The sequence below is a fragment of the Trachemys scripta genome, chromosome 2 (assembly GCF_013100865.1).
Source record: "Trachemys scripta elegans isolate TJP31775 chromosome 2, CAS_Tse_1.0, whole genome shotgun sequence".
Classification (NCBI taxonomy): Eukaryota; Metazoa; Chordata; order Testudines; family Emydidae; genus Trachemys; species Trachemys scripta.
Window position 1 is genome coordinate 47,895,331 of NC_048299.1, and position 13,860 is coordinate 47,909,190.

Sequence of the window (13,860 nt, forward strand, 5' to 3'; positions counted from 1 at the left end):
AGGAACTTAAAACTGTGTAAGCAGCTATTTTATCTTGTAAAAGATTGGCATGAGTGCCTATGCAGGCGTAAGTATTGTATTTCCAAACAAATAACAATGCAAAACTACTTTATATTAATTTAATCAGAAGCTCTTCAGTTTTAGCTTATACAGTGCCTTCAGGTAGGGTTGGGTCTGAAAGGAAAAAGTATTATAATAGAAATAAAGATGTCAGTACATCTTTCAGTGCTTTTCCCTTTTAATTGCAACATCATTTATTTTATTTAACTGTAGTGTATATGTTTTTTTTGTTTCATTCTATTATACAGGGGCCCTGAGAAATCAAAATATGTTGAATAGCCTAAAAGTTGAAGACTCTCATAGCTTTTACCATAACTATACAATAAAATGAATTGACAGGGCTTACCTTTCTAACTGACAAAATTATTCTAGAGTTAAATCCAAACCTGCTTCAACAGAAGAAAACACTCATTCAGTTATATCCATGGTATTTAAATCCCCAAGGGATACTGATAAATGACACATTTTCATTTCCTGCACTAAGTGCTGTAACAAGAGAAACAATTTCAGGCACCACTAATTTCTGTTTAAAACTGTAGCACACTTTATTTTTCAAATAGATTGAAGCCTTTATTGTTAAATGCTGAGTATCAAAATGTTTGACATCTTAATTCTAAAATTGGAATGATATGTGCCATATACAGTACTATATCAAAACAACAAAGTTGGAGGGAAAAGGTATATTTCTTTGTATGCATCATAAAGTTATTACTAGATGATCTAGATAATATGTGCTATATATGAGTGTATCTACACTCTAGTTATTGTGAATGTCATATTGTGACAAGCACTAAAAGATACTCTAGTAGTGTTCATATTGGCACATCATTCTGGATTCTTCTCCAGTGTTCATTCCTGTACACACGCCAGAAACATTCAGCTTCACTAATCCCAACTGACAGTTCCTAGAAGGAAATAAAAATCAATTTGATTATTATAGAGCTTTGAGGAATGCAATTGCTGCAGTTTAAAGTCACTTTTTTAAACAAAAGATCAAATGCAATATATTTTCTGTGATTTGATGAGTAGAAACTTTCCTAGACTCACAAGCAAAAATAAGGAAGTTAATTCTGATACCAGAGATAATGGTTCAGATGTTGCTGGGTTGGATTCTATATCACCTAATTAATATTATGTACCCACAACTCTGGTTGTTTAACTGTAAACACTTATGCCACTTACAGCAAAACCTTAATTTTTTAAAAAATGTGTTGGTCATAAAGGAGATATCTAAAACATCAATCTATATAGAGGTAGCTATTATAGAGAGAGCTATAGCTATGAGACAATACAATATTTTTTCTTTGGAAGTTTCAGACTATAGGCTAGGATGACCAGATGTTCCAATTTTATAGGGACAGTCCTGATTTTTGGATCTTTTTCTTATATAGGCTCCTATTACCCGACCCCCACCCCCTGTCCTGATTTTTCACGTTTGCTGTCTGGTCATCCTACTATAGGCAGTCCAATATTCCCACTTGATGGTGATAATGCTTACCCACCTGTTGTAAAGCGCTTTAAGATTTATGGATGAAAAATGCTACCTAAGGGCTAGGAATTATTTGTCTTTGTCTGGGGAGGCCCATGTTAAACAGTATCTGGGAAATATTCCATATGGCAACAAGACAACTTAATTACTGTAGTACGTCTATAAATCAGGTTTTGCATCCCTTTAGACAGTTATACTTAGGAGACCACTTGAAGAGTTGAATACCTCTGGTCCCTGCATTCAATATGCTGCACAATTAATTTTCTTATCTTTTCAATTTAAAAGATGACTCTGGATTTGTGAGGACAGCCTCCAGCATAGATGTGACTTACTTGTTCATCTATGAATACAGGTTTCCTGACATTCTTTTTCTGTATCAAACCTATTTCTGGTGCCATTACAACCTCCATACCAAAATCGGGCACAAGAATTGGCATCCTTGTCATAATACCACTTCACCAGATAATCTCGACAGTCTCCTGGTTTCATAGGTTCCAAGCACGTAGGATCTGAAATCACATCAAGTTAAGTTAGCTGGGTTTTTTCTTCCTTATTGTGTTAAATTGAACTTTATAAAAGAACCTTCTTCAGTAAATAAAAACCATCTCCTGTTACACCCACTTGATCTCTTGGGGTCATATAAAGTCCTCAGGCAAATTCCCATTGACATCAGTGGAAGGTATGTGAATGGATTGAAAGATATATGGACTAGTGGCTCAGTTTTCAAATTTGGGTGCTTAAATCCCTATTTTGGAACCTAAATCAGTGTTGAGGTGCCAGAATTGGATTCTTATTCTAGAAAATGTCATTGCCAAGCAATAGTAACCAGTAGGAGAAAAATAATTAGTGATTTGCAAATATTTAACTCCCAATTTATACATGCTTTTATTTTGTTCCCCATATAATTTGGTGAATTCAGTGTCTAGCAAATATTAAGGTTTGTTAACACTGCCTAGACTAAAAAATAGTGGAGGCAAGTCTAGTGAGCAAGCTACCTCCTGAAATATTGTGAATGCCATTCGTCCTTGACTAGAAATATCTGCTACATCTCCAGGCCCCAGGCTCACCTGAGCAGAGTTTCTCAGTTGTGTATCAAGCTATTAAATTTTTTCTCTGTCTAGGCTAAATGATTTGAACTCAAGCCCCCAAGCATGAAAACAACTTGTTCACTTAATCCTCTCTGCCTCCTTATACGCTCTGCATTTGCCACCATAAAAAATTTAAAATAGCTTGTATTCAAAGTGTTGTGAAAAGTAGTCAGCATTTAGGAGGAAAAAATGAAGTCCTTAAAAAACCTGAACAAACACTTACTGTAAAACAAAAACCAACAGTAACAAGACAAGAACAAGATCTTTGTTCTTGCCAAATTCTAGCAGCAACATTTGCTCCTTACCTTTTCTAGTCGCTTGAGGCTTCAAAACTGTTGAAGGCCATTCTACATCTGTGATTATACCGAATGGCAGAGGTACATCTGGACTAGGAGCTCTAGTTTCCAAGTCATCAGATCTGCCATAAAGAGAAGAGGTCACTGGTTGTCTGTGACTACCAGGAATGTTCCTTTGAAAAGGTGTGCTAGCAGTATAATCCAGTGAGGAAGACAACAGCTCTGTCTCTCTGTCAGTCTCTGGAGGGCTCAGCTACAAAAGGATTAAAAGTTTTACATTAATGGTAAAATTCTACTTAGACTCGCATACCAAGAGAAAAATTGAGATGATGTAGGAGGCTAATAGTATTTTCTCATGTGCTATTTAGCTGTACTGCTCCGCAAGTTCATGCCTCTCTAATGAATTGTGAACCTCCACATCTCTCTGTTGCTATTTTTACTAAATACGTTTTTAGAGCTTCTTGGGTGCTGATGGACTGAGAAGCCAATATAGTGCTTTCCACTTAATTCAGTCACAGGCTATGTCAAACCTAATTCTAGTTAATCAATGCAGCAGGAACCTTTTAGTTGGCAAAGTAAATAAAATCAGGGATATGAGGGGCCAAAGAGCAAAATGAATCTGTGAAATGCTTCATCATTTCTAGTATGTAGTTCCAAGGGATTATGTGACATTTTAGATCCTGAATCTAGGCAGTGAGATGGATGGCACCCTATATGCATGCATTCTGCCTCTTCAGAGATGTTTTTAGGAAGTAGGAAAGTCGCCCCTAAGAGACTGCTAGAGCAGAAGGTGATAAACATTTAAATTGTGGAGACCATATCTTAATACACAGATTGGCTTGTGGACATTTCTCCTCCCATTCACGGTCACATGGGATCGTCTCATCTCCCTGCTGCTGATAGTCAGGATTTTGAATGGTTAACCGGATCATATTAAGTAGTAAATACAATTGATCAAATATCAGAATTTGAAAAGAAATCTCTAATTGATAGTGAATTGCTCATTAGGGAAATAGAAATATGTAGATTTTTTTGGACAAAATAATCCCCCTTCCTAAAACCTGTAAAGCTCTACAGATCATTAACCTAACCCCAAATTTTAAAAATGACTCCAAGGTTTAGAAACAATGGAATTATAGATCACAGAATGGAGAGTGTTCTCTGAATTATCTGAACTCCAAATCTATAAATAATGCATTGCTTTTGATTTATGAAACTATGTACACTCTCATTTAAAAGAAATAATATTACAGACGTCAACATTTCAAACCGCAACTTAAAACATGTAGTGTTATAGATTAATGTGAAATAGTATTGGATACTGGTGAGCTGATTTGTCACTTTTATAACTGGACATTATGCTCTGAATCCCCTTGTTTACAAGCAACCAGAATCCAGGGCCAGTCCAGGAAAAATCCTGCTCATTGTGACTCAATAGCTGTAACTGTGGGAAACGTTTAAGCAGGCGGACACAGTCCAAAGAAGCCTCTTCAGGCTGCAAACTTATATTTGTGTTTCAGCTCAAGCTCTTAAAATGGCCATATTTATTTTGATGGGAGTTAGGAGCTGTAAAGATTTAGCTATTGATATGATCATCCAAATCCACATTAATGAGCACCTGGTCATTTAGAGGTAAAAATAATTAACAATAAATCACATAGTACGTGATCCCATAAACAGCCAATTCACTAATGAGCTCAATACGGTGCTTCCAACTACTTTGCCTAAATAAGGCCAAATTCTGCCCTCAGTTTCACCCATGCAATACTAGGTGTAACTAGAGGCATGATTTGCCCAGAGACTAAAGCAAAAACAGCATCTGTATGTTATTCCGCTATTTGTCTAAATCAGGGATTGGCAACCTTTGGCCTGTGGCCTGTCAGGGAAATCTTTTAAGTGTAGACAAGCCCTCAGATTGCTCATGACAGAGGGGTGGCCAGGCCAAATTTGCCACTCTAGACCACTGCCCATAAATCTGCTGCCCTAGGTAACTGCCTAGGTTGCCTATAGGTAGAGCAGCCTCTGCTCCAAACCCATACTGTGTGTGATCCAGTGCACAAGGCTGGGCCACAACAGAGTGAAGAGACCAGACCATTAAAAACTGTTGTTCAGTTTTAAAAAAATTATTAACTTTTTAAAAGAAACTAGGGCTGTTGATTAATCGCAGTTAACTCATGCGATTAACTCAAAAAAGTAATCGCGATTAAAAAAATGAATTGCGATTAATCGCGGTTTTAACCGCATTGTTAAACAATAGAATACGAACTGAAATTTATTAAATATTTTGGTTGTTTTTCTACATTTTCAAATATATTGATTTCAATTACAACATAGGATATGAAGTATACACTACTCACTTTATATTTTTTTATTACAAATATTTACACTGTAAAAATGATAAGAAACAGTATTTTTCAATTCACTTCATACAAGTGCCATAGTGCAATCTCTTTATCGTGAAAGCGCAACTTACAAATTTTTTTGTTGTTGCATAACTGCACTCAAAAACAAAACAATGCAGAACTTTAGAGCCTACAAGTCCACTCAGTCCTACTTCTTATTTAACCAATCGCTAAGGCAAACAAGTTTGTTTACATTTACGTGAGATAATGCTGCCCACTTCTTTTTTAAAATGTCATCATAGAGTGAGAACAAGCATTCGCATAGGACTTTTGTAGCCGGCATTGAAGGTATTTATGTGCCAGATACACTAAACATTCGTATGCCCCTTCATGGTTCGGCCACTGTTCCAGAGGACATGCTTCCATGCAGATGACGCTAGTTAAAAAAATAATGTGTTAATTAAATTTGTGACTGAACTCCTTGGGGGAGAATTGTATGACTTTGGCTCTGTTTTACCTGCATTCTGCCATATATTTCATGTTATAGCAGTCTCAGATGATGACTCAGCACATGCTCATTTTAAAAACACTTTCAGTGCAGATTTGACAAAATGCAAAGAAGGTACCAATGTCAGATTTCTAAAGATAGCTACAGCACTCAATCCAAGGTTTAAGAATGTGAAGTGCCATCCAAAATCTGAGAGGGACGAGGTGTGGAGCATGCTTTCAGAAGTCTTAAAAGAGCAACACTCCAATGCGGAAACTATAGAACCCAAACCACCAAAAAAGAAAATCAACCTTCTGCTGGTGGCATCTGACTCAGATGATGAAAATGCACATGTGTCAATCCGTACTGCTTTGGATTGTTATCGAGGAGAACCCATCATCAGTATGGATGCATGTCCTCTGGAATGGTGGTTGAAGCATGAAGAGACATATGAATCTTTAGTGCATCTGGCATGTAAATATCTTGCAACATCAGCTACAACAGTGTCATGAGAACACCTTTTCTCACTTTCAGGTGACATTGTGAACAAGAAGCAGGCAGCATTATCTCCTGCAAATGTAAACAAACTTGTTTGTCTGAGCGATTGGCTGAACAAGAAATAGGACTGAATGGACTCGTAGGCTCTGAAGTTTTACATTGTTTTATTTTTGAATGCAGTTATATTTTTGTACATAGTTCTACATTTGTAAATTCAACTTTCACAACAAGGAAATTGCACTATAGTACTTGTATTAGGTGAATTGAAAAATACTATTTCTTTTGTTTTTTACAGTGTAAATATTTGTAGTAAAAAATAAACAGAGTGAGAACTGTACACTTTGTATTCTGTTATAATTTAAATCAATATATTTAAAAATGTAGAAAACATTCAAAATATTTAAAATAAATGGTATTCTATTAGTGTTTAACAGTGCGATTAATCGCGCGATTAATTTTTTTAATTGCTTGACAGACCTAAAAAAACTTTTCTGCTATTGGGTAACATATTGTTGATTTGAACAGATATTCCTTAGAATGGAAAATATCACTAGAATTTGTAACATTTTAACTGTTAAAATAGTTTTACAAAAAACAACCCTGCACCCACTCTTGGATGTCCATAATAGACGCAGAAAGAAAGGAAGAGCCAGCAACGCTTGAAAATTGAGTGATCTGGTATCAACTGACACTATCCTATAGGATATTGTAGAGACTAGGTGTGTAAGGTAATATCGCTTAATGGACCAACTTCTGTTGGTTAGAGAGACAAGCTTTCAAGCTACACAGAGCTCTTCTTCAAGCCTCGGAAGGGTAATCCCAGCGTCACAGCAAAATGCAAGGTGGAATAGATTGTTTTAGCATAAGTAGTTGGCACATATTGTAAGGGACCATTCAAGGTAGAGTAGCCCATTAACACCTCTGCAGTCATAGGGCAAAAAGACAGGGCTAGTGGATACAGATTATTGTAATAAACCTTAAATCAAGTGTCTCTGGACATTTAGTGCACTGGATGAGGTCCACCACATGTTGTGATAGGCATGTATAGGACCCATAGATCTTAAAAGGTGTGTTGTGGGGAGTGTTGATCATTGTAGCAGTGGAGATATATCTGCAGGTTTTGCATCTGTTGCTCTGGCAGGCTCTGGTGCCATTTTGAATTGATGTGTCCTGATCTGTGGGGAACTTGCTTCTGATGATGAGCTTGGAGAGGTTGGAAGGTTGTTTGAAGGCCTAAAGTGGGGGTTCAGGAAAGATTTCTTTCAGAATGGGCAGGGCCGGCTCCAGGCACCAGCTTAGCAAGCAGGTGCTTGGGGTGGCCAAGGGGAAGGGGCGGCACGTTGGGCTCTTCGGCGGCAATTCGGCGGCGGGTCCCTCATTCCCCTCTCGGAGGGAAGGACCTGCCACCAAATTGCCACCGAAGAAGAAAGCGGTGCGGCTGAGCTACTGTCGATCGCGAACGCGGCTTTTTTCTTTTTTTCTGCCGCTTGGGGTGGCAAAAACCCTGGAGTTGGCCCTGAGAATGGGGTCCCCATCACGTATGGGTTTTTGATACCCTGTATGGTTCCAGTATGAGGTGGTAGGTGAAAACTAAGTGGGTGTGGTCAGAGGGGGGTTTATTTCTGTCTTGAAGCAGGTTCTCTTGGGGTATTTGGGTGGGCTGTTCCATGATGCAATCCACTTCTCAGTGGAGTGTCCTTGTTTGGAGAAGGCAGTTTTAAGTGTGTTAAAATGTTTAACCTGGAATTATTCCTCAGAGATTACAGAATCTAATTTTCAACATGTGGGATTTCATTCTAACTGCACAAAACTGTGCCTTCACAACACGTTTGCACAGGCAATTAGCATATTTTCCACATAAAAATGTCTTCTACTGCATAATTAGGCATGTGCACTTTGCTACATATATTTTCTTTTCTTACATAACTATATTTCCTAATAGTACTTTTCCATGTAAGAAATTGTTCTAGTTGCATTCACAAAGGAGTGGTGATTTGTACAATTGTGAATGGAAGGAGAAGTACCCACAAAGCTCACTTTAAGATGTGTCCATACTATGAAAAGTTTGAAAACCCTGGCATAATATATATTTTACAGATCTCCATTTGATTCTAAGACTCCAACATCTACTTCTTTTGGTAAACAGCTGTTTTTTTAATAATTAGCAATTAAGTTCCAGATCTCACTTTAAATATCCTTTGTCCAAACCTTGCTTCTGTCTGTTGAAAGAATTCATGATTTGATCATGTTGCATCTTACAAGGATAATAAACAATGTAAGAAATTATGTTTTTATGTAAATACAGGCATAGTTCTTTTGAAAGATTATTAATAATTACACTTTACTTACAAAATTGATAGTTTCTTGTGTAGGTGGAGGGACATAAAGTTCTGGAGTCTGAGTTTTACCAAACTGATCAATATTACGTTCGTTGGGTGTTTCAAATCCAGGGTGAGGAGTTGAAGATGAACTGAGGACTCTGGTGATATATGAGCTGGAGTCATTCTCACAGATTTGTTGGAAGAGATTATTCTCAAGAGCTGAAAAGATTAACAGAAATCCACATTTTACTCTGATTCTGACAGGAAATTCAGTGCATAAGTGGAACAGTTGCCAGAGTTGCTCTAAAGTGATCATACACATGAACAAAGAAAAGTCTATAATCCAGTGCAGTGGTTCTCAACCTTTTCCACCCCTTGACTGCCTTCCCCAGAAAACCCTTAGTATCTGTCTGGGATCCCACTCCCATTTAGCAATATGGAAAGAGCAGAGTGGTTTTGACACCTGACACCTGTTCATGACCCCACTTTGAGAACCCTTGTTCTACTGTCTGTACATCTGGTTGTCAGTTACCTGTTTGTCTTGAAAGCTGCTACATATAGTATATTCTAGATATATTTACCTCTGAAACACAGTGAATTAATTAGTACAGGGGAAATGTACTGAAAAATTAAGTCCTCTTAGGCTACGTCTTCACTGGGGGGGGGTGTCGATTTAAGATACGCAAATTCAGCTACGCGAATAGCGTAGATGAATTCGACGTATCCGAGCCGACTTACCCCGCTGTGAGGACGGCGGCAAATCGACTGCCGCGGCTCCCCCATCGACGGTGCTTACTCCTACCTGCACTGGTGGAGTACAAGCGTCGATTCGGGAATCGATTGTCACGTCCCGACGAGACGCGATAATTCGATCCCCGAGAGATCGATTTCTACCCGCCGATCCAGGCGGGTAGTGAAGACGTAGCCTTAGAGAATGACTTGAAAAGTAGATCACGAAATTATCTAAAAAGAACTAATATACAATGAGTATTCTCAAATCTGTTTATTTTTGTTACTTCATATATCAGTGATATCTCCCAATTAATGACTGAATGGAACCAATATATAGGGCTTTATTAGTATCTAAAAAGCACAGGGACAGGTGACTAGAGAAAGTAGCTGAATCTGTCGTTAAGGTCCCAATCCTACTATGAACTCTTCATGGGCTGGCCCCTGAGCCCACATGGAGCCCCACTGAGTCACTGCTGGCCATAATCTGCATCAGAGTATAAGAATGCTATTACCACTCACTCAGTGAGGTGCCAGTTCTGCCAAGATGTCTGTGCAGGCAGACTTCATTACAGGTTCAGGGGCTAACTGAGTAGGTGGTATCATCTGTTCTATACTCTGATGTAAATATTGCCAGTGGAGTTGGAAAAAAGATTTAGGCCCAGATCCACAAAGGTATTTAGGCTTCTAATTTCCATTGAGGTCAATGGAAATCGACCTTGGTGGATCTGGGCCATAATGTTTTAATTTGCCATAGAAAAATCTCAATCTTATGAGTTTGTAACAGGGCATGCTGGCACTTTAAGGCAAGATACAGGCCTAGCACCATCCTTTAGAAATTTTAGTTTAGAAAAAAGGCTTTCTGCAGATTATAGCTCCTATGGGACATGGCAACTACAAACCTGAGAGCCAGTGTGAAAGAGACATGGGAGGGAACAATACTGGTGATGGTTCTTTCAGGTGAGAGAACCTGGAAAGGCTGTGCCAAGAGCAAAGGAAGACAGAAGGCAGAAGATTCTGGAAGTGAACTGCTGGCTAGGTAAGTGGTGGAGGGTGGAGGGTTTTGGTTTTGTGGAACATTGGTCCACCTCAGGAGAAGGGGAACCAATCTCCTTGGGGACAGGGTAGCTAGAGTAGTCCATGAGGGGGTTAAACTAACAGCAAAATAGGAGGGTAAGAAAAGGAAAAATAGGAGCACTAGTTAACACAAAATTGAGATGCTGAGAATAAAATCAGTCAAGGAACCAAAGGATATGAAGGGAAGAAAGTCTATAATTGCTTCTACACCAATGCTAGGAGCCTGGTTAACAAAGAAGAGGGATTGGAATTACTCCTTTATGGGCACAAATTTGATTTAGTTGGTATTATTGAAATTTGGTGGGATTATTTGCATTAAAATCAATGATTATAACCTGTTTAGGAAGGATCAAGTAGGCAACAGAAGGGAGAGTGGCACGCTTTGTCAAAAATATTTCCAAGTCACTGATTAATGCAGAAGAGCGTGCTCTTGAATGCTTATGAATCAATGCCTTAGCAGATAGAGCACAAAACAGAGTGTTAGTTGGTGTCTGCTACAGATCATCAAATCACACTAGGGAACAAGATGACGATCTCCTTACTCTAGAGTATAGGGGAAAAAACTGAGTGATTATGGGGGACTTCAATTTGAGTGACACATACTGGAGATCTCATGGTGCCAATACTAAAACATCCTTGGAATTTCCAAATATTACAGATGACGATTTCCTAACCCAAAAAGAGTTGTGTCCAAAACTATATTGGACCTATATTAGACTTCATCTTGACAGATAAAGAGGAACTGATCACAGAACTAAAGATTAATGGTAGCCTAAGTACAAGTGATCATGACTTGATCACATTTCTAATGTCCAAACAGAATAAAATTCAGACCAGTGATATATTTACTTAGGACTTTAAAAGGGCCAATTTCACAATTATGAGCCAAATCGGGTGGAAAGAAGAATTTAATCAGAAAAATGTGAATGATAATTGGGAATTATTTAAGAACACTTTACAAGATGCCCCAAAAGCCACAATCAAGGAAGAAGGCCTTATTGATTAAAGAAAGACCTAGTTTAGAGAGGAAGTAAAGACGGCTATAAAAATAAAATATATATATATTATCTTACAATAGAAGAAAGGGGAAGCTAATAGTAATGAATATAAATCAGAAGTTAGAAATAATAAAAAAATTGATAAGGGAAGGAAAGGGACACACGGAGAAATTTATGTGCAGCAGAGTTAAGGAAAAAAAGAACAAATTTTTAATGTATATCCTAACAATGATCCATTACTAGATGGAAATGATAGAATTATCAATAATAATGCAGAAAAGGCAGAAGTGTTCAATAATATTTCTGTTCTGTATTTGTGTGGGGGGAAGATGATATAGTCATATATGATAACACTCTCTTTCCATTCCACTAGTATGTTTGGATGATGTTAAACCGCAGCTACTAATGTTAGACATTTTAAAATCAGCAAGTCCAGATACCTTGCATCCAAGAGTTTTAAAAGAGCTGACTGAGAAGCTTGCTGGACCTGTTAATGCTGAGTTTCAATAAGTCTTAAAGTAGTAGGGAAGTTCTAGAAGCCTGGAAGAAAGCTAATGCTGTGCCAATATTTTAAAAGGGTAAATAGGATGACCCTGGTAATTATAGATCTATCAGTCTGACGATCCCAGGCAAGATAATGGAGCAGCAGATATGGGACTCAGTTAATAAAGAATTAAAGGAAGGTAATATAATTAATGCCAATGAACATGGGTTTATGGAAAATAGATCCTGTCAGACTAACGTGATAATTTTTTTTATGCAATTACAAGTTGGTTAATAAAGTTAATAGTGTTGATGTACTAGACATCTGTATGTATTTGACTTCGTACCACATGACATTTTGGTTAAAAAAAATAGAACAATGTAAAATGAATATGCCACACATTAAATGAATTAAAAGCTGGCTAACCAATAGCTGTCAAAATGTAATTGTAAATGGGGAATCATTATTGAGTTGGTGTCTTTTTAGTGGAGACCCACAGGGATCCATTCTTGGCCTTATGCTATTTAACATTTTTATCAATGACCAGGAAGAAAACATAAAATCATCACTGATCAAGTTTGAAGAAGACACAAAAATTGGGAGTGTGCATGGAGGAGCAGATCCCTTGAGTTGCAGAACTATATGCTAATATCTATTTCCATCCAGAGTCCAGGGCCCCTGACTGACCCCTCTAATAAAGGAACAGCTATCCCAAAATGGCTGGGATGTCAGCAGGCAAATATTTGTTTGCTGGAAGCTCTATAAGTAGTTGAAAAACAAGGAGTATGTATCCCCCTTCTCCGTCCCCCCGGCACTGTGAACAAGTTGGCAACTGCTGAGGGCACTATGTATATGGTGGCTCTGCTGAAGAGAGTTGCTGCAGACATAGTAGATATCAAGGCCACACAATACAATTCACTGTTACCTCAGTTAACTCTTTTCTGCCAGCGCTGACATGACAAGATGGGTGAATGAAGCAGAAAGAATAGTATCATCGGTGGAAGATCAAGTACAAAGGCTCTCTGCCCAGCTGCAGAGAAGCACAGATTTATTTTTTCTTAAATCTAAACTGGCAGATCTCCAGGGAAGGTCTCGTTGCTATAATTTGAGAATTATCAAGAGTACCTGGAGGGGCAGAGAAAGACTACTCCCTAGAATTTGTTCCTCGGCTCCTTTGAGAAATGCTTAGCTTGCGGGATGATTTTAAATTTGATTAAGAATGAGCATGTAGGTCCCTGGCTCCTAAGCAGCCTGGAATGCTAAACCTTGTGCACTGATTGTCAAATTTCTCAGATTTATGGCAAGAGAAAAAATATTGCAGCTAGTTCATGGGTGGGGGAGAACTGTTGAGGGGATGCCACAAAATAAGATAATGATTTCTCAAGATTTTGTAAAAGATGTGGTTGAACAGAGATCTGGCTTTAGAAGAGCAAGGGAACTGGTTAAGCAGCAAGGCCTTCAATATTTTATAAAGTTTCGAGCTCAGTTTCATGTCAGGATTAGTGAGGAAGTGCATCTGTTCCAAAAGCCACAGGAAGCAAAAAGGTTTTTAAATAGCCTGCAGTGAAATGAGTATCTGTTCTGTTTTATACTACATTTACTTCCCAGTTGTTATGTCTGCCTTACCTGCACTTATGAACCTATCCCGTCATTGCGACTGACTGACTGACTTCTTTGGGTTATTTCTTCAGCTCCAAGCTTATACTTTATTCATTTTTGGGACACGTATATAAATTCTCATCAAACTGTGAAGCGCCCCAGCAGGGGAGTTAAGAAAACACCTCATCCCGAACTGATCTCATGGGAGCGAACTGACTGTGGAAAGGATTTATTTAAATTGTGTATTAGCAATATTAAGTGCTTTGCTCCTGTATTTGTGCTGAGGTATTCATGAAACATTTGACAACATCCCCATGTGGCAGATCAACACGAATTATTACGAGGCCTGTGTATTAGCTGGGCACCAACATACCCACCAAAGATGGGGTGGT

At 38.3% G+C, this 13,860-nt stretch overlaps 1 protein-coding gene across 2 annotated transcripts in view; it reads right to left on the reverse strand.

Annotated features, from left to right (window-relative positions):
- Positions 1-580: 580 nt before the first annotated feature.
- COL28A1 (collagen type XXVIII alpha 1 chain) overlaps positions 581-13,860 on the reverse strand; it is a 141,901-nt gene continuing 128,621 nt past the window's right edge. For both annotated transcript variants that reach the window (XM_034760512.1, XM_034760511.1), the window contains exons 33-36: positions 8,610-8,800; positions 2,943-3,186; positions 1,882-2,058; positions 581-965 (exon numbers count right to left, since the gene is read on the reverse strand). In XM_034760512.1, coding sequence (XP_034616403.1) covers positions 1,886-2,058; positions 2,943-3,186; positions 8,610-8,800 — 608 coding nt within the window. In that variant the 3' untranslated portion in view covers positions 581-965; positions 1,882-1,885. The remainder of the gene's footprint in view (positions 966-1,881; positions 2,059-2,942; positions 3,187-8,609; positions 8,801-13,860) is intronic.